Genomic DNA, 22,223 nt, shown 5'->3' with positions numbered 1-22,223 from the left:
CAGTAGTATGTTGGTAAATTGCATTGGTAGCCTCTCTGAAGCAGCTGTACCGCTAGAACTGAGAATGTTAACGATTTATAGATTTTTTAAAATTTTCAATAAAATGACACACTGACTCTTACTAACAAGTACTCATTCTTGATTGTTGCAAATTTATACTCATTCATGATCTGTTTATAGGCTTGACACTTTCTGGCCTTGGGAATACTTTAATCTACTACAGTGAGTACTTAATTTGTCAGTCTTATCAGCTAGAAAAAACAAATGTTGTGACAGCCACTCCGATAAGCTTTGGGGTTGGGGTTATTTGTGATAGATGTGCATAACCCCTCCAGAGACTGGGATGGGGCCCCAGGAATCTTGGTTCTTGGAACCAAGAGGGACTCCCATTCCTCCCACGGCTGCCCCAGTTTCTGCTTGGATTCGTGCTTGATAAGGGGCTGCAGCTTCCACGTTCACAGTGACTTGAGTGTGCAAGGGCTTCTCAGCGAGTCCTGTGGAAGGAACCACGGCCCTCTGCAGCAGTGCCAGTTCTCATCAAGCTGACTGTCCTGGGGACACCGAAGTGCTTTCTCCTCCTCCTGTGGCCATAGGTCAGCCTGGTCTCCTGAGCACAGCCAAGTACACCCTGTCACATGGAACATGGGAGCCCAACCTGAGATGCTTTTTTGGGGGCCATAGCCTCTGAGACACTGTGGGTGTTTGCCTCTCTGGATGCAGTATGGCTTTGGGGCCGTGGTCAGAGTAAAGGCCCAAGGCTGTTGGCCTGGAAAATGTGTGCATGTGTGGGTGACCCTCAGGATGTGTGTTTTGAGGCACAGATAGCTGTCCCCTTGACAGGGGCAGAGAAAAAAGATCCTTGTGGTGCCTTTGATAGTCACTTGCTGGGCAGTTTGTTGGCTCTTGGTTTACTAGGCATGGCTGGGGAATGGGGTCCCTCTTGCTCCAAGGATCTCTGTTTCTAGATGAAGGACTCTGGGCTTTTATATTCCCTGGTGTGTGGGAAAGTGAGTAAGCTGCTCACAGCAGTAATGTCACTTCTTGAAACTGCTCCTGGACCACCTACTCAGTCGGAGGGCTTGTTAATGTACAGATGTCTGAGGCCCGCCTAGACTAGACCTCCAGAACCAGCCTCTCCACAAGGGGCCAAGGAGCCTGCATTTTTGAAATAATCCCCAGGTGATTCTTCTGCTGTAAGCCAAAGTTTGTGATCCACTTTCTAAATGGAATTGTAGCCTTGATGTTCACTTTTCTTCTTTAATGTCTAACTATTGAGTACCCAGGAATTTTGAAGGCCACCCTTGTGTCCTGCTGTAGCCACCCAGTGCTTTTAATAGTTCCTGAGTGTGTGTTTACATGATCTGCATTTTATGGAGTCCATAAAGACATATTTACCCAACAAGTCACCAGGGCTCCAAAGGTCAGCTTTTCTAGATTTGTATGAAAGGCACTTAACTCAGTGCCAATTAACACTAAGACAGAAGCCAATTAAGGAAAGGAAGTGAGCTTTTTAGGCTAACCAGCATTCCATCTACCACTTTTGTCCCCAGTTGTAGTTTAGTTTTACAAGTCCCTTCATACTACTTACTTCACACAATTTACACATGGGTGGCTGCTCACAGCATACAGGTACAGTACAAAGGCTATTTGTCATGTCACCTTGTGGGAGTACTGTTTCAAAGTATGTAATTCAGGCACACTATTAAGTGATGCCATGTTAACACTTTTGCAACTGATCAAAATGCCCCCCCTGCGGGGCACATCATGGGAACTTTAGGAAGGAAGGGAAGGAGACCCAGCGATACTGCTTTCAAAAGAGCTGCTCTTGGGTCCTTAAAGGCTGGCTGTGGAGGAGCAGATGAGGTAACAGAGGCCACAAGCCCAGCCCAGTGCATGACTTGAAAGCAAAGTTACACAAAGGTAGCTGATTCAGTTTGATGACAATGATTATAACAAAAGTGGAAAATGCTGGATGAAAAACAAACCCACAGGGTTAGAGGTGGCAGCAATCTAGATTACCTCTGCTAGCTTTCCACTTGGAGGCAGCAGAATCCAAAAGCCCTGGGTCCTCTGGGCTGGGACCATGGGACCCTGGCCAGCTCTTCGTTTCCACAAAGACCCAGTGGGTGGCCACACTCTGCCTACCTTCTTACCATGAAGAGCCTCATCCTTTAAGAAAAGCTAGCGGGGGCGGGGGCGGGAAAGAAAGAAAAGCTAGGGTTTTCTTTCAGTTTTTTTATATCTCCTGAGGTTAAAAAGTTGAGATGTGGATACAAGTAGTGCTTTTTAAAAAGAGGACTGTGCCTGAGAGGTATACTCAGATCCCACAAGTGATGCTAAGATCCTCGCATGGGCAGGTACACCCTGTCACATGGAACGTGGGAGTCCAACCTGAGACGCTTTTATGGGGGCCAGGAACAGCCCCTCTCAGTGCATGCCTATAATCCAGAACTCAGGAGGTTGAGGCAAGAGGATTTGAGGCAAATCAAATTTGAGGCCAGGATGGCTACATGGTGAGCTGCATAGTGAGACCCTGTTTCAAAAAACAAACGAGCAAACAAACAAACCCCACCAAAACCAAATAAAAACAAAAGCAAACAAAAAACTTCATCAGACACAAAATTCTAATTATAAGATGTGGTTAGACTATCAAATAGTATGTCTCAAATAGTTCTTAAGATTAAACTGCTAAGAGCTATATTTTAGGAAGTGGTAGGACTTGGAAAAAGCTAGAATTTGGACCAGTGCTGTCCAGTGGAAGCATAAGGCAGACCACACATGCATCTTGAAGTGATCTGATAGTGGCCTTGGTGGGGGGGTACTGGGGATCGAATTTAGGACCTCGCACTTGCCAGGCATGTACTGTGCCGCTTAGCTAAATCCCCAGCCCTGTTAGTGATGTTTAAAAGGGAATAGAAACAGGTGTAATTAATTTTATAAATATTTTGTTTAGTGTGTTCAAAAACTATCATTTCAACATTTAATCAGTATTTAAATATAGCTGGACATGGCGGCACATGCCTGTAACCCCAGCTATTCTGGAAGCTGTGGTAGGAAGAATGCAAGTTCAAGTCCAGCCCTGGGCAATTAGCAAGACCCAGTCTCAAAAATTTAAAAAAAAATTTTTTTTAATGTATTTATTTATTTTGGCTTTTTGAAACAGTGTTTCACTATGTAGCCCAGGCTGGCCTTGAACTTGTGATCCTCAGCCTTCCTAGTGCTTGGATCACAGGCCTGTGTCACCATGCCTGGCTTAAAAATAAAAATGTTTTAAAAGCTGGAAAACGTAGCTCAGTGTGGTCTGGGTTCATGCCCCAGCACCGAAAACAATGTGTCTGACCTTTTCTCGTGCTACACCCATGAAATGCAGCACAAGTGTCTTGCACTTGGGGCCCATCTGTTCTCATGTGTTCAGTCACCCCCTGTGGCAGGGGCTACTGTGCCGGTCAGTACACCTCTGAACCAAGACGCACGTAACTGCTGCCTGTTCACTGTGTGACCCAGGGATGAACTGTCAGGATTTTCAGTGAGCCTTGTTGTCTTTGAGAGTAAAAGTGCTGAGGTCCCCCTTTCTTGGGCTGCTGCAGTGAAGACATGGATGTGTGCGTGCTCTTGGTCCATGGAGAAGCCATCCTGTATGGATCTGTGGCTTTTGAGATTACCCACTGTTAGTTGTTGGTCCCCCCCCAGGGTGGGGATTAAGGGATCAGGAATTGGTATGAAAGGCAGTGTTGGGACACTACTTATGGGTAAGGAAGCGCTATCCTACTGTGTCACCAGCTCGTTTCTGGGGCCAGGGACTGGGGTCTCCCTGGTTTCTGGTCAGAGCAGTCTGCCTGGAGCTCTGTGACCAGTTCAGAGAAGACGGACTACAGGGTATCTCGCCGGGAACAGTTGTGGCCACTGCAGGCGAGCTAACCCAAGTCCTGCCTCTCTGCCTCTCACTTGCATATTCTCTTACACACGAGCTGTCTTGGCTGTCCAATGGGATGAACACCATGAGGCCGTTAAGTCAGATGCAGCACATGACGGTGCCCACTGCAGTGTCTTGACACATTGGAAGTCCCTAGAAAGCAGGGTCACCCGGACTTGTTTGGTTTGGGTTTTTTTTGTTTTGTTTTGTTTTTAAACAGGATCTCACTATTTGGTTTGGGCTGGCCTTGAATTCGCTATGTAGCACAGGCCACAAACTCACAGAGATCCTTCTGTTTCAACTTCAGCGTGCACCACTGTACCTGGCTACCCAGTCTTACTGAGTGGGCCCAGGGGTCAGGATAGAGGGAGGATCTTGCTCCTTTGATTAGTGTCTTGAAAGATAGAACCAACAAGAAAGAAGGCCCCAGGAAGAACTACCTTGAGCTGAAAACAGACAGAAAAATACCATCCAAGCCAGGTGACTAATACGCAGGGGACCTACAGCCACTCCCCTGCTTGTGACATTGAATTCCATAGACTCTGCAAGATGCCAGAGGGGCCAGGGAAAGAAATGGAAGAGGACAGGGGGTGTGGTCTGGGTTGGTGACATGGGGAGCTACCTTCACACACAGCCAGGTCCTAATCATTTTGAGGAGCTTCCTTTTTTTTTTCCCTGCCCTTTTAGTTCTCTGGCTCCCTTTCCCAGCTTTTGCCATTTTTTATTGTTTGCCGTAGAAAGTAGAAGTATAGCTAACGTGTGCATCCTACTCCCAGACTCGTGGGGTCACCCAGGAGCCCTCGGGAGCACATCCTCAGAATGGACTTTGAGCGGCTGCTTGTGGCTTGCCTTTTCAGATTGTGTCTCCCCCAGAGGAAGAACAACGTGATCCAGCCCAAGAGAACAAATACAGTCGATGTTTTGATTTAAGCCAACCAGACCCCAAAATCTACATTTATGGGGTGAGTGAGAGTGTGTACAACAGTCATTGCACACAAAGACTCAGCCAAAAAATGGGCTTTAAGTCAGCAGCTCCCTCCCTGACCCTGTGCTGAGACTTCATGCTGTGGCCCCACCTCTTTGATTTGCCTGCAGCATTCATGCTTTTCTCTGGCCACATAGAGAAGATTCGAGCCCCTCTTGCTACACATCTGGTTGATGAGGACAATTTAAATGGCCCTGAAGGTTGTCATTTAGTGGGTTTTCACTGTATTTTTGTTGTCCTTGAATTCAAGGGTAGGTATTAATCCTCCCGTCTGCCCCACCAGTACACACACACACACACACACACACACACACACACACACTCTCACACTCTAATAACTACCTCAAGTTCTCATTACGGAGGTGCTACTATTTGAGAATCTAAATTGTTCACATTAGCGATGAGGTCGCAGACTTTCTGTCTTGGGACTTTTAGCCAAGAATAAAGTAGCAGAATGCCTCACTTGAGAAAGATACTAAACTTTCCACTGGCTGATTGGTTTTCAGAAGCCAGTGTGAGCCCAGGCAGGGAGCTGAGCTGAGCGCTGGGGAGAAGGGGACCCTAATCTCTAGGAAGTGGCAGCTCCTTGCTTTATCAGGCCAGTCTGGTGGACTGGGCCAGCTTCCAGCTGGGGGAAGGAGAACTTGATATTAACTACTTTTGACCTGGCCCTCTGGGCAGCAGGGTGGCTGATCTGCCAAGCAGGAGGAAATGAAGTGTGGTCGCTGCCTCCTCATCACCCAGAAACAAACAGAACAAACAAAAAAAACCCAAACTTCTCCCAGAGATAAAATGTCAGGCCAGCACAGATGTAATGCACAAAAGTATGACCGGACTGGTTTCATTTCTAAAACCAAGGTAGGCCCTGGTCACTGCCTCTCTTAAGATCTCATTTCAAACTTGGAGCCAAAGTTGAATGCACAGACCTGAGTGAGTAGAATATTGGGGCCCATCTAGCAAACCTAGGCTCTTTGTTTTGGAGCTGGAGCTGCTATTGCTTTCTGTCTTTAGCATTTTGAGTCACTCTAAACTGCAGTGAAGAAAGAGTGAATTAGAAGAAGGGGTTGAAGGTTGGAAGGTTTGTGGATGGGCAGTATTAGGAAATCCTGGTGTGTCTGCATTTCCTCTCTGCCTGTACAGTTAGGGGGATTTTCTAATTCTGTGGCTTGGTGAACCTGCCACCTTGGGCGATCCCAAAGGACAGTCCTTCGACAACATATATAGGCACCATTTTAAAGAGGAGAATGCAGGTGTGGGGGGCTAAGCCCAACGCCCACAGTTGGTTTTTTTGTTTTGTTTTTTGGTACCGGGAATTGAACTCGGGTCCTTGTTCTTGCGAGACAGGCAGCTTAATGTGCACAGTTGGGTGATGGGAGAGTCTGGTCAATCTGGTTTTTTTTCTGCTGGGCTCATCTAGGTGGGTGCTGGGTGAGTGGGGGGGCTGCCCACCTCAAGGTCGGCTTGGAGAGGTCCTGGGAATTGCTGAGAGCACCTTCGGCCTTCTGGGCCTTCTGCAATGGCCTTGGTTGCCAGCTGGAGTGCTTCAACTGGAGTGCTTGGGTGGGAGGAGGAGGGCGGAGAAGCCTGAGGACTTGTTGGAGGAGCTCAGATGTAGCTGCTTAAATTAGTTGAAAGTGAGAAATGTAATTACTATACTTGCTCAAACCAAATGTCTGAACATTGTTATAAAATGAGGTGTAATCACAGGAAAGAAGATTGCAGTGAGGCATCACTCCCGCCAAATAGCCTTTATGTTCTCGGGGGTCCCCACTGTGCTGATTAATCTTCTGGGGGTGTTGAAGCCCCATTAACATTAAGTTGAGGCGTCTGCACTGGGCTGGATTGGGGAGTTTGGCCCTCTCCTTTGGACACCCATTCACAGTTGCTTTAGATTCATCACAAGTGTACAGTGGGAGGGAAAAGAATCAGCAGTGAGCGTTTTAGCTAGGAATATTTGGGGTCAGAATAAAATAAAATCGAAAGGAGAGGGAAAGAAAGCAAAAGGATTTGTAGCAACTGGCCCTTGTTAAGTGCTATTTGAATGATAATATTTTAGTAAGTCCCTGGAAACCAACTTCCTTCATTATTAGTTTTTTTTTTTTGGAGGGAGAGGTGAGAAAAAAGGTCTTACTATATAGTCCAGGTTGGCCTCAGACTTGAGGGCGGCCATCCTCCTGCCTCAGCCTCTGGAGTTCTGTGATTTCAGGTGTGCGCCTCCACTCCCAGCTTGATCAGTATTTTTATATCAACTCTTTTCTCCACCACATGGGACAGTGCTATGGGGTTTGGATTCTGGTTCTGCAATTTGTTGGTCATGTGACCTAGGACTGTTAAGGGAATGCAAGCTTTAGTTTTCTCTTCTGAAAAATGGGCTGATGTATACACAGTTATGTAACCCTGGACTCATAAGAAAATCCCTGATAAATGCCAGTAAGCTGTCATTATTATGATAATTACTGTTCCTCATCATGTTTATAACACATGTGTAGCAGAAGCAAAGCTTAAGTGGGATTTAGCTCAGTGGTTCAGTCCTCCTGCCTTGAAAGCGCAAGGTCCCAAGTTTGATCCCTGGTACCACAAAAAAAACCCAAACATAAGTGAACCAAATGTTGAACAACTTTGGTGGAAGGGAAAGGGTGGTGTGTTTATGCTGGGGATGATTTGTGCATGGATGAGCAGTGCCTTTTTTTGGTTTTTTTGAGAGGGGGGTCTCAGACTGGCCTCTAACTCACGAGGTAGCCCAGCCTGACCTTGAACTTGTGGCAGTCCTCCTGCTTCAGCCTCTTGAGTTCTGGGATTACAGGCTTGCACCACCATACCTAGTGAGAGAAGCTTTTTTAAAATATTTTTTTATTGGTACATTTTAGGTATACAGTACAGTTATATTCATCATTGGGATCTTGTACCTTTACGTGACCTATCTTGGCTATTATTTTTAAGAGAAACTTTTAAACAACTGCGATAGACAAGTAGTAAAACTTTGCTTACCACACATTTCACCAATATATATATACATAGTTTTTCACTAAGTCGTGATTTTATTTTTGTCCCATGACCTTTATTTTTGTTTCATAGACCTTGGTACTACATGATATTAGTGTTCTAGCACAAGAAAATTTCACCAATATATTTTAATATGTGTGATTAACTTTTTGAGTATATTTGGTTATAAGTTTTGACTTTATTTAATGTGGGTGCTGTGTATACAAAACTTTTCAGACAAGGGGGCTCTGTGGGCATAGCTCTGTGCTAGAGCTGCGCTTAGGATGAGCTAAGGCCTTTGGCTGGATTTCCAACCCCGCCCACTGGGATTATTAACATAAACATTTCCCTCCACTGAATGGCACAAACATTCCTTTCTCACAAATCAATTATGCTGCTGCTTCTGGAGCAAAGTATTTTGTGTCAGATTTTGAGTATCGCAGTTATCTAATGACCATTCTGACACGGTAGTGTCAAGGGACTTGAGGTCCAGGCCACCCACACCCACACCCACACCTGCACAGCCTCGGCCCCAGGGTGCTCAGCTGCCCCCCCCCCCGGGGGGGGGTTTGGGATTCTGTCTCTAGTAAGCTCTCAGATACTTCTCTTACTGCCACCTCTAGGACCACCTTTTGGGCAACCAGACTTCTTTGAAGGTTTTCATTGTGTTCTGAAGTGCATGTTTTGTTCTAAGTGTCGACTTTACTCAGTCCCTTAGAGCCGCTTTCACGCAGTTATTAGAAAGCACCACTGTGTTTCTGCGCAGCCTGTCCTACAGCGTGGACATTCTAGGGTCCCCTGTGGACCTGGGGAGAAGTTAGAGGCTTTGAATGGGGCTTTGGGAAGGTATTTTCATTTTGGGGTTTAAGTGAAATGTTATTAATCTCTATGCTTGCGGTAAGTAGATTGTGCCAGGCTGGGGATTTAGCTCAGTGGTAAGTGCTAGTGCTAGTGTCTAGCAAGTGCAAGGTCCCAAGTGTGATCCCCAGTACCAATAAATACATACAAACATACATGCAAGTAGATTGTGCCAAAACATTCTTTGGTAGAAGTGTAAGAGTCCTCAAATATGTTAGATTACTTTATTTTTCAGCTCAGCCAAAAGTGCTCCGCATCAGGCAACCCTTTCTTTTCTTGGTTAGTGCGTACTAAAGGCAAGCTTCTGTAGTCTTGTAAAATTATAACCCTCATTACGATTCTTTGCATGGCTGTGTTATGTGTATTGATTTTAATAATTCCTGAATCGCCACAGGATTTCTCCGGATGTGGCTGCTTTGTGAAATTACATTAATCTAATTTGGTCAATAATATGGGTATGAATTTAACTTCCAGCTTGTGTTAAGTCATCATGATTCTACCATGAGCTTTTTTTTTTTTTTTTGGTTTTTTGAGACAGGGTCTCACTGTGTAGTGAGACTGACCTGGAATTCACTAGGTAGCCCAGGCTGGTCTCGAACTCACAGCAATCCTCCTGCCTCAGCCTCCTGAGTGGTGGGATTACAGCCGTGCCCTACCACACCCAGCTTACCATGAGCTTTGATAGGAATTACAGTGCTGAGATTTCCCCTCCATAGGTACTGGAGCATACCAGGGTCTGCAACCTGCCCCATCTCTCTCCAGGCGGCATCTAGGCCAGGGACTTTTGTGCGATCTGTGGCAGGTGACTCTCAGCTTGATCTCTCCAGCCTGGCCCTTTCCAGAACTCTGGTTATCTTTTTTGTTGCTATTGTTTGTTTTGTTTTTTCAGACAGGGTCTTACTGTAGTTCAGGCTGGCCTTCAACTCACTGTGTAGCCCAGGCTGGCCTCAAACTCACTGTGATCCTCCTGCCTCAGCCTTCTGAGTACTGGAATTTCAGGCATGCGCCACTATGCCTGGTTCAGAATTCTAGATCTGTTCCAGTAACTCCACATGGATGTCTACAGGCATCTAAACTTCAGTGTCCGAAAGAGAACTTACAGAACTAGGACAGTTCACATACCCAGCCTTCCCTGTCTTGATACGTGGTACCACTGTTCACTTAGTGGACCAAAGTCCAAGTCTCATTTTTCTCTTTTTTTCAAAGTGGTGCCAGGATTAAACCCGGTACTCTACCACTGAACTACATCCCAGCCTTTTTTTTTTCTTTTTTTTTTGAGATAAAATTCACTGTGTTGTCCTGGCTGACTGTCTTTAAGTTACTTTTCTCGTAAGCCACCTATGACTGCATGAGGCTTTGGGGGGACGTCTAGACCCAAGCCATAACACTGGCCTTTAACTTTCGATCCTCCAGCCTCAGCCGCCTGAGTGCTGGGATTATAGGTGTGCACCACCTCGCCAGTCAACTGAAATGTTGACCAGCAATAAATGGCAAGTACTTCCTGAGTTCTTACTACTTTGAGTCTCTGTACTTGATGCCAGCAGGGGAAGAAACATGGCAACGGACCTTGTAATTCTGTTTGTAAACATTGAGTCCTTGACTTCTGGTTAAACATAGTAAGCTGAACAAGTGTGCATATATCACTGCTTCCTCCCAAAACTTGTAAAACGACAGTCAGGAATCGAAGCAATACAAACTCAGAAACCTCCCAGAGAGACACCAGCCAAGGTTTGCCCGCTGGAGCACTCGCACCAGAATGTGGATCATGTAGAGCACAGAAGGCTGGAGCCACAGCCAGGCGGGGGTGCAGAGCTTGGAGTACTGGCTGCAGAATCCTAAAGGCTGGGCCTGCACAGCAGGGCTCAGCCAGCAACCACCACATGGGAGGCAGTTCAGAGCAAGGGGAGAATACCGAAGAAACACTTCCCTCTCCAGAGGGAAGGGAAAGGGTTAGAGTTGGCTCCACAGCTACAGCTTTGGGGCCCCAAGAGCAGCTGTTGTAGGTGGGGGTCAGCTCTTCACAAAAGGGGGAGCACTAAGAGCAGGAGTGCCCCCCCCCCGGTACTGGGGATTGAACTCAGGGCCTTGCCCTTTGCAGGCAGGTGAGGCACCATTGAGCTACATCCCTGGTGAACAGGGGTCCTTTTGATGCCACTAGAGAATTTTTTCAGCTCTGGCGTAGTTTGTGGGTTAAATAGTAACTCATACATAGAAAACTAAACAGAAATAAACAAGAATGCAATTTTAAAAAGAAAGTACTGGTGATTGCGTCCAGCCAGGGCTTTTGCTCCCAGTCTTTTTTTGTTTTGTTTTTTTCTCATTGAGTTTATTGATACATTTTAGGTGTACAGTAAGTACAGTTACACTCATCATTGGGATCTTGCACCTTTACATGACAGGTCTTGGTTCTCATTTCCCAATCTGTTTTTTGTTTTTCTTTTTGAGACAGGGTCACTGAGTTGTCCAGGATGGGCTCCCTGCGTCAGCCTCCCAGAGTTACTGGGATTATAGATGTTCACCAACATCCTCAGCATCTTTCTCTCTCTCTTTTTTTTACTTTCTTTTGTTTTTTTTTCTTGAGGTGCTAGGTCTCAACCCAGGGCCTGTTACTGTTACATGCTGGACAAATTTTGTACCAGTGAATATCTCCCTTTCTCCATGGAAGCAATATTTTTTCCATTTGTAATACAGAAGCAATTTTTAATAACAACATAGTTACAAGAAAGAAAATGCAACCATAGAATATTTCAAGGTCAGCTCCAAATCTTTATATAAGTGTGTCATCATCAAGTATTGATGTAACTAAAATGTCATATAATCTTTTAATTTCAGGGGCTCATTTTGAGACAGGGTCTCTAGTCCAGGCTGACCTTGAACTCACAGTGCACTGGGATTACAGGCATGTGCCACCACACTTACCTGTCATATGATCATCTAAGAATAAGTGAGAAGGAGAATTCTGGAGTGGCCAGGGTGACCTGAGATTAGATACCGGAAAGCTGGTGGACAATGGCTCAGTTTGATGTGAGAGGGTTCGGCAGACTGGAAGAGGTTTGGCAAGGAGCAGGGATGAGGTGGGCAGGAGTGGACGCTACAAAGATCTTGAGGTAAGAAAGAGGGAACTTGCCTGGCTGGCATGAGAACGGCTCAAGATGGAGGATGTGTGACACAGGCAGAGGCCGGGATTAGGTGAGCTGCGTCAGGAGCCTGCGGGAGTGGCCGGCAGGTTTGAAGAACAGACAGATGTGACCAGTCCAGTCTCCCCTAAGATCACTTGGCTGCTGTGCAGGACATGCATTACTCGGAGAAGAGAGTAAGGTGGGTGCCAAGAGGGCTGGAGCAACAGCTCAGGTGAGCGGGTGCAGGGACTTGGCTGAACGAAGTAGTTGCAGGCTCTACCCTAGCCTGGGCAATTTTGCAACTTAGCAAGACCCCAGTATCAAAACAGAAATTCAGTCTGAAGGCCCTGGTTTCAGTGCCTGGTACCAGACATGGTGGGGGTGGTGAGGGGCTAGCTCAAATGGGTCTGCTGGCTTCAGAAAGACAGTAAAGGCCTTTAGAAAGGTCTCTCGTCAGTCTGTGAATTACATATAATTATGTATTGCCTTGTGAGTAAAGGAAGGGGGTATAAAAAATACCAAAAACAGACAGTAGGAATTTGTGTGGAAAGAGAGGTTTAGGAACCTGAGAAAAACTTCACAGAAAGGAACTGATTTGTGTCATGAGGAGGTTAGTAGGAAAAGAAAAGAATGCTAAGCTACACACTGCTCTGGTTGCCAGGGAGGAAAGTTGACACTGCTCATTTGTTCAAGATGGTTGCAGTTAGGGGTGTGGTTCGCTCCCAGGTGCTGTCCAGGCTGATTTCAGAAAGGCGGAACCATGTGAGGCAGTCATAGGACATGCCAGAACAGGGTCACAGCATCCTCCAAGCCAGAGTGCCAAGAGAAGACCGATGTCTCTTCCTCAAACACAGTGTTTCTACATCCAATACTATTTCTGTTTTGTTTTGTTTTGAGACAGGGTCTCACTATGTAATTGAGACTGACCTGGAACTCACTATGCGGCCCAGGCTGGTCTCGAACTCACAGCGATCCTCCTGCCTCAGCCGCCTGAGTGCTGGGGTTACAGGAGTGCACCACCATGCCCAGCCCATCCAGTACTATTTCATTCAAAACAAAGATAATATAAGATCGTTTTCCTTTTCTCTTCTCTTTTTTTCCTTTTCTCTTTTCTGATGGCCATGACTGAACAGTTCTTGTGTTCTTATGTAAAAGAAGAACTTGGCACATGACAGACCTCTTCCAGCTATCTTTAGTGGGTTGTGGGGTGTGAGTGATTAAGAATGCAGCTGTACTTGCTACCAACACATGCTTTTAAGGAGTGAGCTGCAAAGCAGGCAGGCCTGGTTAGGAGGTTAGAACAGCCTCTCGGGATCAGAAATCTAATTTTTTTAAGAGCATGGTATCAAGAGGTGCTCTTGTCAGGGCTGACGCATGGATGTCTGTTTGTGCTGGAGGCAGTGCCACTTACTTGCTTAAAATGGTAGCCACACTTGGCTCAGAGAGGCCTCCATGCCTCACTTGGAGTAGACAGAGGAGGTTGATCTTGCTTTACTTTGTGTAGTTTGGCCTTGGTGCTCCTTTGGAATACAGAAATCTTTACTTTTCCAGTGTGTCCCTACACAATCCCATCTCTGTCCTGTGGCTCAGTTACACTGCAGCTCTGATTCTCCTAGGTCTTCAAAGCTTTGAACTCCCTCTTGCCTCTCCAAAAATTTGCTCTTTTACTCAGCAAATATTTACCAGGTTTTCACCATGTGCAGGACCATGTGGAGAGCACAAAGATGAATCAAACATGGGGATGTCCACGGACAGTGTTAGTTAAGTATAGGACGGAGGGCGCACATTGAGGCTTCTGTTGGTAATAGCTTGATTTTCCCCTAATAGCTTGATGGGCTCTAGGTGTTTAGTAGGGGGAGGAGATTAGATAGGTAGGTGTGTGTCAGGTATATCTTCATAGTGGAGAAGGTGACATTTGAGTTGAGACAACAGCCAGGCTTAGGTATGCAGAGAAGTTTGTTCTAGGCTGAGGATATAGCACAGGAAGTAGAAGGCAAGGGAGTGGGTGGAGAAAAGGAAGAAAGAGTGCGTAGTGTTTACTGAGCTTGCAGCATATGCTAGGCATGTGCTGAGGCTTCACTCACCTTATCCTCTGCAGTCATCCTGCAACTTCTTTCCTCTTAAGAAAACTAAGGCCTGGAGTATTTAAATAATGTGTTCCAGAATGCTCATAAGTGGTAGGAGTGGAAACTTGAGTGCAACACACTGTAACTCCAAGTCTCCAATTTTTAGCCTCTTAAGTCAGAGCATGCTTTAGCTAGCACGAAAGATACTTGAAAGGGAAAAGAGTAGTTTGAAGAGGAGGTAAAGTCTAGAAAAAAGTGGTTTGGGGCAGGTGGAGGAAAGAGCTAATTACTCTGTAAGCTGCAGGGAGCCATTGAAGACTTTTATTGGGGGGTGAGAGCCACTGCAGGGCTTCCAGTGAACTACAGAAACGTTTGAGTCCATCAGTCTGTGCCAGACACGATCCCAGGCACCTGATCCCCGACCCTTATTTATACCTCCTAGCCACCCTGTGAGAGAGGTGCTGCTGATGCCTCTTGGCCCATAAAGGAAGTGAGGAGGAGTACAGGGAGGTTAAACGACTTGGTTGAAGTGGAATTGAGTATCGATGAATAAGGTGAACTTGAGACCGGAGGCAGAGTTAAGTCAGGCCACTGTGGGAGTCCCGGAGAGACAGTGGAGGAAGGGATGGGTATAAAAGAGTTGAGGTACAGGTGAAGGGGCTGAGCGAGTCCAATGACAGAGGCTTCTGAGTTCCTCCATGTAGGGCACTGGTCATGGGCAGAACCCTAGAGAATATAAGAAGAGGGAGAGGGAAGGCCTCTTCCTTTCCAATTCCTCAACAGACTTGAGGAGTCAGGTTGGGACGTTCTGCTTATAGATGGGGCTAAAGGCCTGAGCTTAGGCCAGGAGGCAAGGCTGGTCCTAGCAAGGTTGAAATGCACGGAGGTTCAAGTTGGTAGATAAGAATGGGTAGTAGCCAGAGAGCTGGGGCCACAGACAGAGAATCACTGGGGATCACTGAACACTTAAATCCAAGGCTGCATGGAGTGATGGAGGTCAAGCAGGGTGTCCCAGTCCATTTAGTGATATGGTTACTGAAAAACCACAGACTGGTACATTTATAAAGAAGAAAGGCTTATTCTTTTCATGGCTTTGAAGGGGAGAAGTTCAAGATCAAGTGGCCACATCTGGTGAGGTCCTTACTGTGGTGGGGGTGGGCCTCTGTCACATGGTGAGACAGAGCTTAATAAATAGAGCCACTGATTCCCACTTATAATCCCAGCACCTTCAGAGATCGAGGCAGGAGAATCCCAAGTTTGAATGCCCTGACAACTTAATGAGAGCCTATCTCAAAATAAATATCAAAAGGGCAGGGGATGTAGCTTTGGTAGAGAATGCCCCAGTATAAAACCAAAAAATCCCACAAACACAATAAAATGCCACTAACACAATCATGGTTTCCCCACCCTCGGAACCACATCTAAAACTAATTATCTCCCAGAAGCAGAACTTTTAAATACTTTTTTTTTCCAGCTTTAATTGAGTTTATTGGTACATTTTAGGGATACAGTACAGTTACATTCATTGTTGGGATCTTGTACCTCTACATGACAAGTCTTGATTCTCATTTTTTCCTCTTACCCCTGCCCTCCCTTCACCCCCTCCTCCCCTCCCCATCTACAAACACTTTATTTTCATCTTTTCATTCTCTCACATTTTTTTCCTTTCCCTTATTACCCTTCCCCTACCCATCCCACCTTCCCTACACCTTTAGCTCCTTTCTTCTCATTTCTAAATGCCAGTAAACTTATTAGGATCTCATGTATTATTGCAGATTATTCACACCAGAGAAACTATTCGGTATTTACACATGTGTGACTTATTTATTTCACTTAGGAATATGTCTTCAATATGTATCCATTTTCCTATGAATGAGTTTAATTTCTCATTCTTTATGGCTGAGTAATATTCCATTTTATAGAAAAACCACTTCTTCTTTATCCAGTTTCCAACAGATGGGCAAAGGGGCTGTTTCCAAGATTTAGCTATTACAAACTGTGCTGCTATAAACATGGGTGCACATATTTCTCTCTGATATGATTCTTTTAGTTCTTTTGGAAAGATACCCAGCAGAGGGATGGCTGGGTCAAATGGAACCTCTAGTCCCAGCTCTTTGAAGTATCTCCATATTGATTTCCACAGTGGTTGCATCTGTCTGCACTCCCACCAAAAATGGAGAAGGATTCCTTTCTCCCCACAACCCTGCCAACATTTGTTATTGTGTGATTTCTTGATAGCAGCCATTCTTTGTGGGGTGAGGTGGAATCTCAGTGTTGTTTTCATCTGCATCTCTCGAATGACCAGTGATGTGGAACATTTTTTCATATATTTACTTGCTGCTTTTACTTCTTTGTCTGAGAAATGTCTGTTCATTTCGGATGCCCATTTTTGAATCGGGTCTTTATATTTGGGGGGACTGATTGTTTTGAGTTCTTTATATATCCTTGATAATAGTCCTTTGTCTGAGAAACAGCTGGTAAAAATTTTTTCCCACATTGTAGATTGTCTCTTAGTTCTGCTGATGGTTTCTTTTGAAGTACTTTTTAGTACTTTTTAGTGCTTTTTAGTAAGATGAGATCCCAGTTGTTGATTCTTTCTGCTAGTTCCCATGCTACTGAGGATTTGTTCATAAAATCTTTTCCTATACCAATGTCTTCCAGAGTTCTGCCTAACTTACCTTCCAGCAAGTTTAATGTTTCTGTTTTAATATTTAGATCTTTAATCCATTTGGATTTTAATTTAGTGCATGGCGAAAGATAAGGGTCTAATTTTAATCTGTGACAGGTTGATATCCAGTTTTTCCAACACCATTTATTAAAGAGGCTATCTTTCCTCCACTGAGGATGGTGAGCTCCTTTGTCGAAGATGAGGTAGCTGAGTACATCTGCATTTGTTTTTGTGTCTTCCAGTCTGTTCCATTGATCCTCAGGCCTATTTCTTTGCCAGTACCATGCTGATTTTATCACAGTGGCTTTGTAGTATAGTTTCAAATTGGGAATTGTTACACCTGGTGCCATGTGACTGTTGCCTATAATGGCTTTTGCTATTCTAGGTCTCTTGTGGTTCCAAATGAATTTTTGGATTCTTTTTTCTAGTTCTGTGAAATATAGTGTTGGAATTTCAATTGGCATTGCATTGAATGTATATAGCAGTTTCGGTAGTATGGCCATTTTCACTATGTTGATTCTTCCTACCCAGGAGCAGGGGATATCTTTCCATTTTTTTATATCCTCTTCGATTTCTTTTTTCAGAGTGCTGTAGTTTTCAGTGTAGAGATCTTTTGTTTCTTTTGTTAGATTGATTCCTAGATACTTCATTTTTTTGGATGCTATTGTAAAAGGAATTTTTTCCCTTATTTCTCTTTCTGTCTGTCTGTTATTTGTGTATAGAAAGGCTATTGATTTTTGGGTATTCACCTTGTATCCAGATACTTTACTGAATCTGTCAATTAAGTCTAGAAGTTTTTTGGTGGAGTTTTTTGGATCTTCAATGTAGAGTATCATATCATCAGCAAATAATGATAGTTTAACTTCTTCCTTTCCTATCTTTATTGCTTTAATTTCTTTCTCTTGTCTAATTGCTGTGGCTAATGTTTCCAGAACTATATTGAAGAGAAGTGGTGATAGTGGGCATCCTTGTCTTGTTCCTGATTTTAACATGAAGGTTTTCAGTTTTTGGCCATTCAATATGATGTTGGCTGATGGTTTTTCATAGATAGCCTTTATTAAATTGAGGTATAGACCATCTATTCCAATTTTTTGCAGGGTTTTTATCATGAATGGGTGTTGAATTTTATCAAATGCTTTTTCTGCATCTATTGAGAGGATCATATGGTTTTTGTCCTTGACTTTGTTAATATAATGTATTACATTCACTGACTTTCGTATGTTGAACCACCCTTGCATCTCTGGAATAAATCCGACTTGGTCATGATGGATGATCTTCTTAATAATCCTCTGTATTCTGTTTGCTAGTATCTTATAGGATTTTTGCATCTATATTCATTAAGGAGATTGGTCTGTAGTTCTCCTTTTTAGTTGTATCTTTCCCTGGTTTGGGAATCAAAGTGATACTTGCTTCCAGGAATGAATTTGGAAGTATAGCTTCCCTTTCGATTTCATTGAAACATTTGAAGAGTAATGGCAGTAGTTCTTCTCTAAATGTCTTGTAAAATTCAGCAGTGAATCTATCAGGATCTGGGCTTTTCTTTGTTGGTAAATTTTTAATTACATTTTCAATTTCACTGACTGTAATTGGGGTGTTTAAAATGTTTTTATCTTCTTTGTTCAACTTTGGTAATTCGTAAGTATCTAAAAATCTGTCCATTTCTTCTGTGTTTTCCATTTTATTGGAGTACAGGTCCTCTGGATTTCTTTTAGATCTGTTGTGACTTCACCTTTTTCTTTCCTGATTGCATGGATCTGAGCCTTTTCTTTCCTTTTTTTGATAAGATTAGCTAAGGGTTTTAAATACTTTTTAAATAAGACTTTGGGGATTGTTTCTAATCATGAAATTTGGAAGATGCTTTCAGCCTGTAGTAGAGGGACAGGTAGGTGGGTGGTCCCCGGGCTGGATACCTCAGGAGATCTGGATGACAGAAAATCCTGGATATGCAGCCTAGTCATTGCACGTCTTGTATCTTTTATACTTGAAACCCAACCTAAAGCAGTCTCCCGTTTTCCTCATTCAGAAAACAAATAAAAATTAATATAATTGGCATAAAATTCCCTATGAAAAAGGCAGTAGTGTAATATAAAATGTAGTGTGTATTTTCTTTTAATTTTGTCTTTATACCAGCAAGAAAAAAACTTGTTGGCTGGTATCCAGATACCCTTAGTATTCCGCCTTCTTTGGGTCTTACTGTGATTGGAATTGGGCTGACATCCTGGGAAACAGAAATAATAGGTAAGATGCTTTGTGACTTCCAGCAGTCTGAGTAAGAAAATGAGGCAGAAACATGGAGACGTGTGGCCTGAGGCACCTGTGTGAAGGACAAGGCCCTGTCTCCACAGGTCCTTGGTAACTGCTAGGAGGGTGGGAAATAGGTCCTCTTTAGAGTATGTAAATAAAGGTTGATCTCCTGTCAGTGAAGCCCATCCTGGTAAGACAGTCTGTGCTTCTCTATCAGATTGGCTTAATGGCAAGGCTCAGTTTTGTTTATCAAGGCTACTTTGAAATAGAAGATCCTCAAGCCCGGGTTCCTGTCCGTTTCCAACTACCTCCAGGTTCCAGTCAGGCCACGGTCCACATAGGACACCAGTGGCCATTCGATCCATGGAAGGTCTCAAAAAGCAACCTCATCTCTTTTGCCAGATGCCTGTGCATTTTAAAAGCAGGGATTTGTCTGCTCCATGCTTTTTCAGTATAATGATAGTCATAGCTTAGGCGTTGAGCTGTGATTGGGCTATTTCTAGCAAATTATCTGCCTTAGAGGAAATGAGAATTTAAATTGTTTGCTAGACTTTTAAAATTTTGCATAAGAGAAAGATATCTCATCCATAGATGTGTGTGACCCAGGGAAAGGTTTTTTTCCTAGTAGCAGCCACTGTTTTTTTTTTTTTTCTCTCTCATTGAGTTTATTGGTACATTTTAGGTATACAGTACAATTCCATTCATCATTGGGATCTTGTACCTTTACATGACAGGTCTTGGTTCTCATTTTTTCCCCTTGTCCCTGCCCTCTCTTCACCCCCTCCTCCCTTCCCTATTTAAAAATACTTTATTTCCATTTTTTTTTTCATTTTCTCATGTTTTTTTTTCCTTTCAGCCACTTTTTAAAATTTATTTTTGGTACAGGAAATTGAACTCAGGACTTTGTGCTTGCAAGGCGGGTGGCACCACAATCCCTGGCCCTCATATATTTATTTGATGTTTTCATCCGAGAAGCGTCTGTTCATTTCAGATGCCCATTTTTGGATTGGATCTTTAAATTGGGGGGAGTCTGATAGTTTGAATTCTTTATTTATATATATATATTTTTTTTTTGGTTTGGTTTTGTTTTTTTATTTTTTTTGTACCAGGGATCGAACTACGGGTTTTTTTCTTGTTTTGTGGGTTGTCTTTTCACTGTGTTGGTGGTTTCTTTTGCTGTGCAAAAGCTTTTTAATAAGATATGATCCCAGTTGTTGACTCTTTATGATAGTTCCTGTGCAATTGGGGTTTTGTTCATAAAATCTTTGCCCACACCTATGTTTTCAAAAGTTCTACTTACTCTATCTTACAGCAGATTAAGTGTTTCTATTTTAATTTGGGGAGGGGCACCAGGGATCTAACTCAGGACCTTGTGCTGGAGAGGCTGGCATGGTGCCACTGAGCTAAATCTCCAGCCCTGTAAGACTTTATACCTTTTATATTTAAAATAAGTCAGTTTTGCTGGCTATAAAGTCTTGGCTCAAAAAAAAAAAGGCAAAGAAAAAAAAAAAGAAATGATCCAGCACAGTGTGATTATATTTATCATCTGGTCTGTCTTAGTCATGTGTTTTAATATTTAGATCTTTGACTCATTTCGATTTTAGGTTAGTGCATGGTGAAAGATACAGGTCTAGTTTCAATCTTTGACATGTATGTAGAAAACCTGTTTTTCCAGCACTATCTGTCTTCTAGTGAAGGTATCTGGAGTTGTTTCATCTTCTGATCTGTACCATTGATTCTCAAGTCTGTTTTTTGCCAGTACCATGCTGTTTTTATCACAGTAGCTTTGTTAGTACAATTTCATGTTAGGGACTGTGATACCCCCTGCCTTGGCTTTGTTGCCCAGAATTGCCTTTGCTATTGTAGATCTTTTCTGGTTCTAAATGAATTTTAGGATTGCCTTTTCTAATTCTGTGAGATTTGCTGTTGGAATTTTGATCAGAATTGCATTAAATCTGTATTTTGGAAGTATGGCCATTTTTATTATATTGGTTTTTCTTATCCAAGAACAAAGGATATCTTTCCATTTTCTGATATCCTCTTCAATCTCCTTTTTAAGAATGCTATAGTTTTTGGGCCAGGTATTTAGCTCAGTGGTTCGGTGGCCTGCCTTGCAGGTGCAAGGACCCGAGTTCAATCCCCAGTACCAAAAAAAAAAAAAAAAGAATACTATAGTTTTCAATGTAGAGGTTTTTTTACTTCCTTTCTTAGATTGATTCCTAGGTATTTCATATTTGGAGGATGCTATTGCAAAAAGTATTGCTTCCCTAATTTCTCTCTCAAGAAGTTTATTTGTGTATAGAAGGAAAGCTATTGATTTTTGAGTGTTGACTCTGTATCCAGGTACATTACTGAATTTGGTTATCAAATTTAGAAGTCTTTTGGTGGAGTTTTTGGAGTCTTCTATGTACAGTGTCATGTTATCTACAAATAATTATAATTTAACGTCTTCCTTTCCTATCCTTATGCCTTTTATTTCTTTCTCTTGTCAAATGCTCTGGCTGGTGTTTCCAGAACGATATTGAACAGACATGGTGACAGTGGACATCCTTGTCTTGTTCCTGCTTTTAGAGTGAAAGCTTTCAGTCTTTGTACATTTAGTATGGTGTTTGCTGTTGGTTAATCTCACTCCAGAAAGAATGACTGCTAGCAAGAAATCAACCAATAACAAATGCTGGGGTTGTGGGGAAAAAGGAACCCCTTCCACTGTTGGTGGAAGTGCAGACTGGTGCAACCACTGTGGAAATCAAATGTGGAGATTTCTCAAAAGACTAAAACTAGAGGTTCCATTTGACCCAGCTATTCCTCTTCTTGGTATCTTCTCAAAAGAATTAAAAGCATCATATAACAGCCATACCCATGTTTATAGTAGCACAGTTTGTAATATAGCTAAGTCTTGGGAACAGCCCAAATGCCTATCAACTGATGAATGGATAAAGAAGATGTGTGTTTTTTAAAATACAATGGAGTGAGCTGGGGATTTAGCTCAGTGGCTCCTGCCTCGAAAGTGCAAGTACCTGAGTTCGATCCCCGGCACACACCCCCAAACCCCAGTGGAGTACTACTCTGTCATAAAAAGGATGAACTTGAGGTATTCATAGCTAAATGGATGCTCTTTGAGGCCATACTCTTAAGTGACTTAAATCAGACACACTTGTTTAAATGCCACATTGTTTCTGTAATGTGAGAAACTGAAAGTGGAAATAAGAACTAAACGTGTGATAAGATATCAGGGAAATGGGAAGGAAATGTTCAAATGGGAAGGGGAAACAAGGGAGAGGGAAAGGGGAAAGGGTATGACAAGAAAAAAGTGAAAATAAAAGGAAACAAAGCATATGTGTATGTATATGTATATATATATGTTATATAGTATATATATATAGTATAT

The 22,223-nt window shown here is 43.3% G+C and overlaps 1 protein-coding gene across 3 annotated transcripts in view; it reads left to right on the top strand.

Annotated features, from left to right (window-relative positions):
- Positions 1 to 22,223, top strand: part of Spred2 (sprouty related EVH1 domain containing 2) — a 130,413-nt gene that overhangs the window by 18,729 nt on the left and 89,461 nt on the right. The window contains exon 2 of one of the 3 annotated variants that reach the window (XM_010609729.2): positions 4,771 to 4,875. The exons of the other annotated variants lie outside the window; for them this stretch is intronic. Within the exon in view, the coding sequence (XP_010608031.1) occupies positions 4,871 to 4,875 (5 nt within the window). The 5' untranslated portion in view covers positions 4,771 to 4,870. The remainder of the gene's footprint in view (positions 1 to 4,770; positions 4,876 to 22,223) is intronic. 3 annotated transcript variants of the gene reach the window in all.

This window comes from Fukomys damarensis, unplaced genomic scaffold (genome assembly GCF_012274545.1).
Source record: "Fukomys damarensis isolate Sample0158 unplaced genomic scaffold, DMR_v1.0_HiC HiC_scaffold_2, whole genome shotgun sequence".
In the NCBI taxonomy this organism is placed as follows: Eukaryota; Metazoa; Chordata; class Mammalia; order Rodentia; family Bathyergidae; genus Fukomys; species Fukomys damarensis.
Note: the sequence above shows the minus strand (reverse complement) of the source record. Positions and strands in the feature narration are given on the sequence as shown.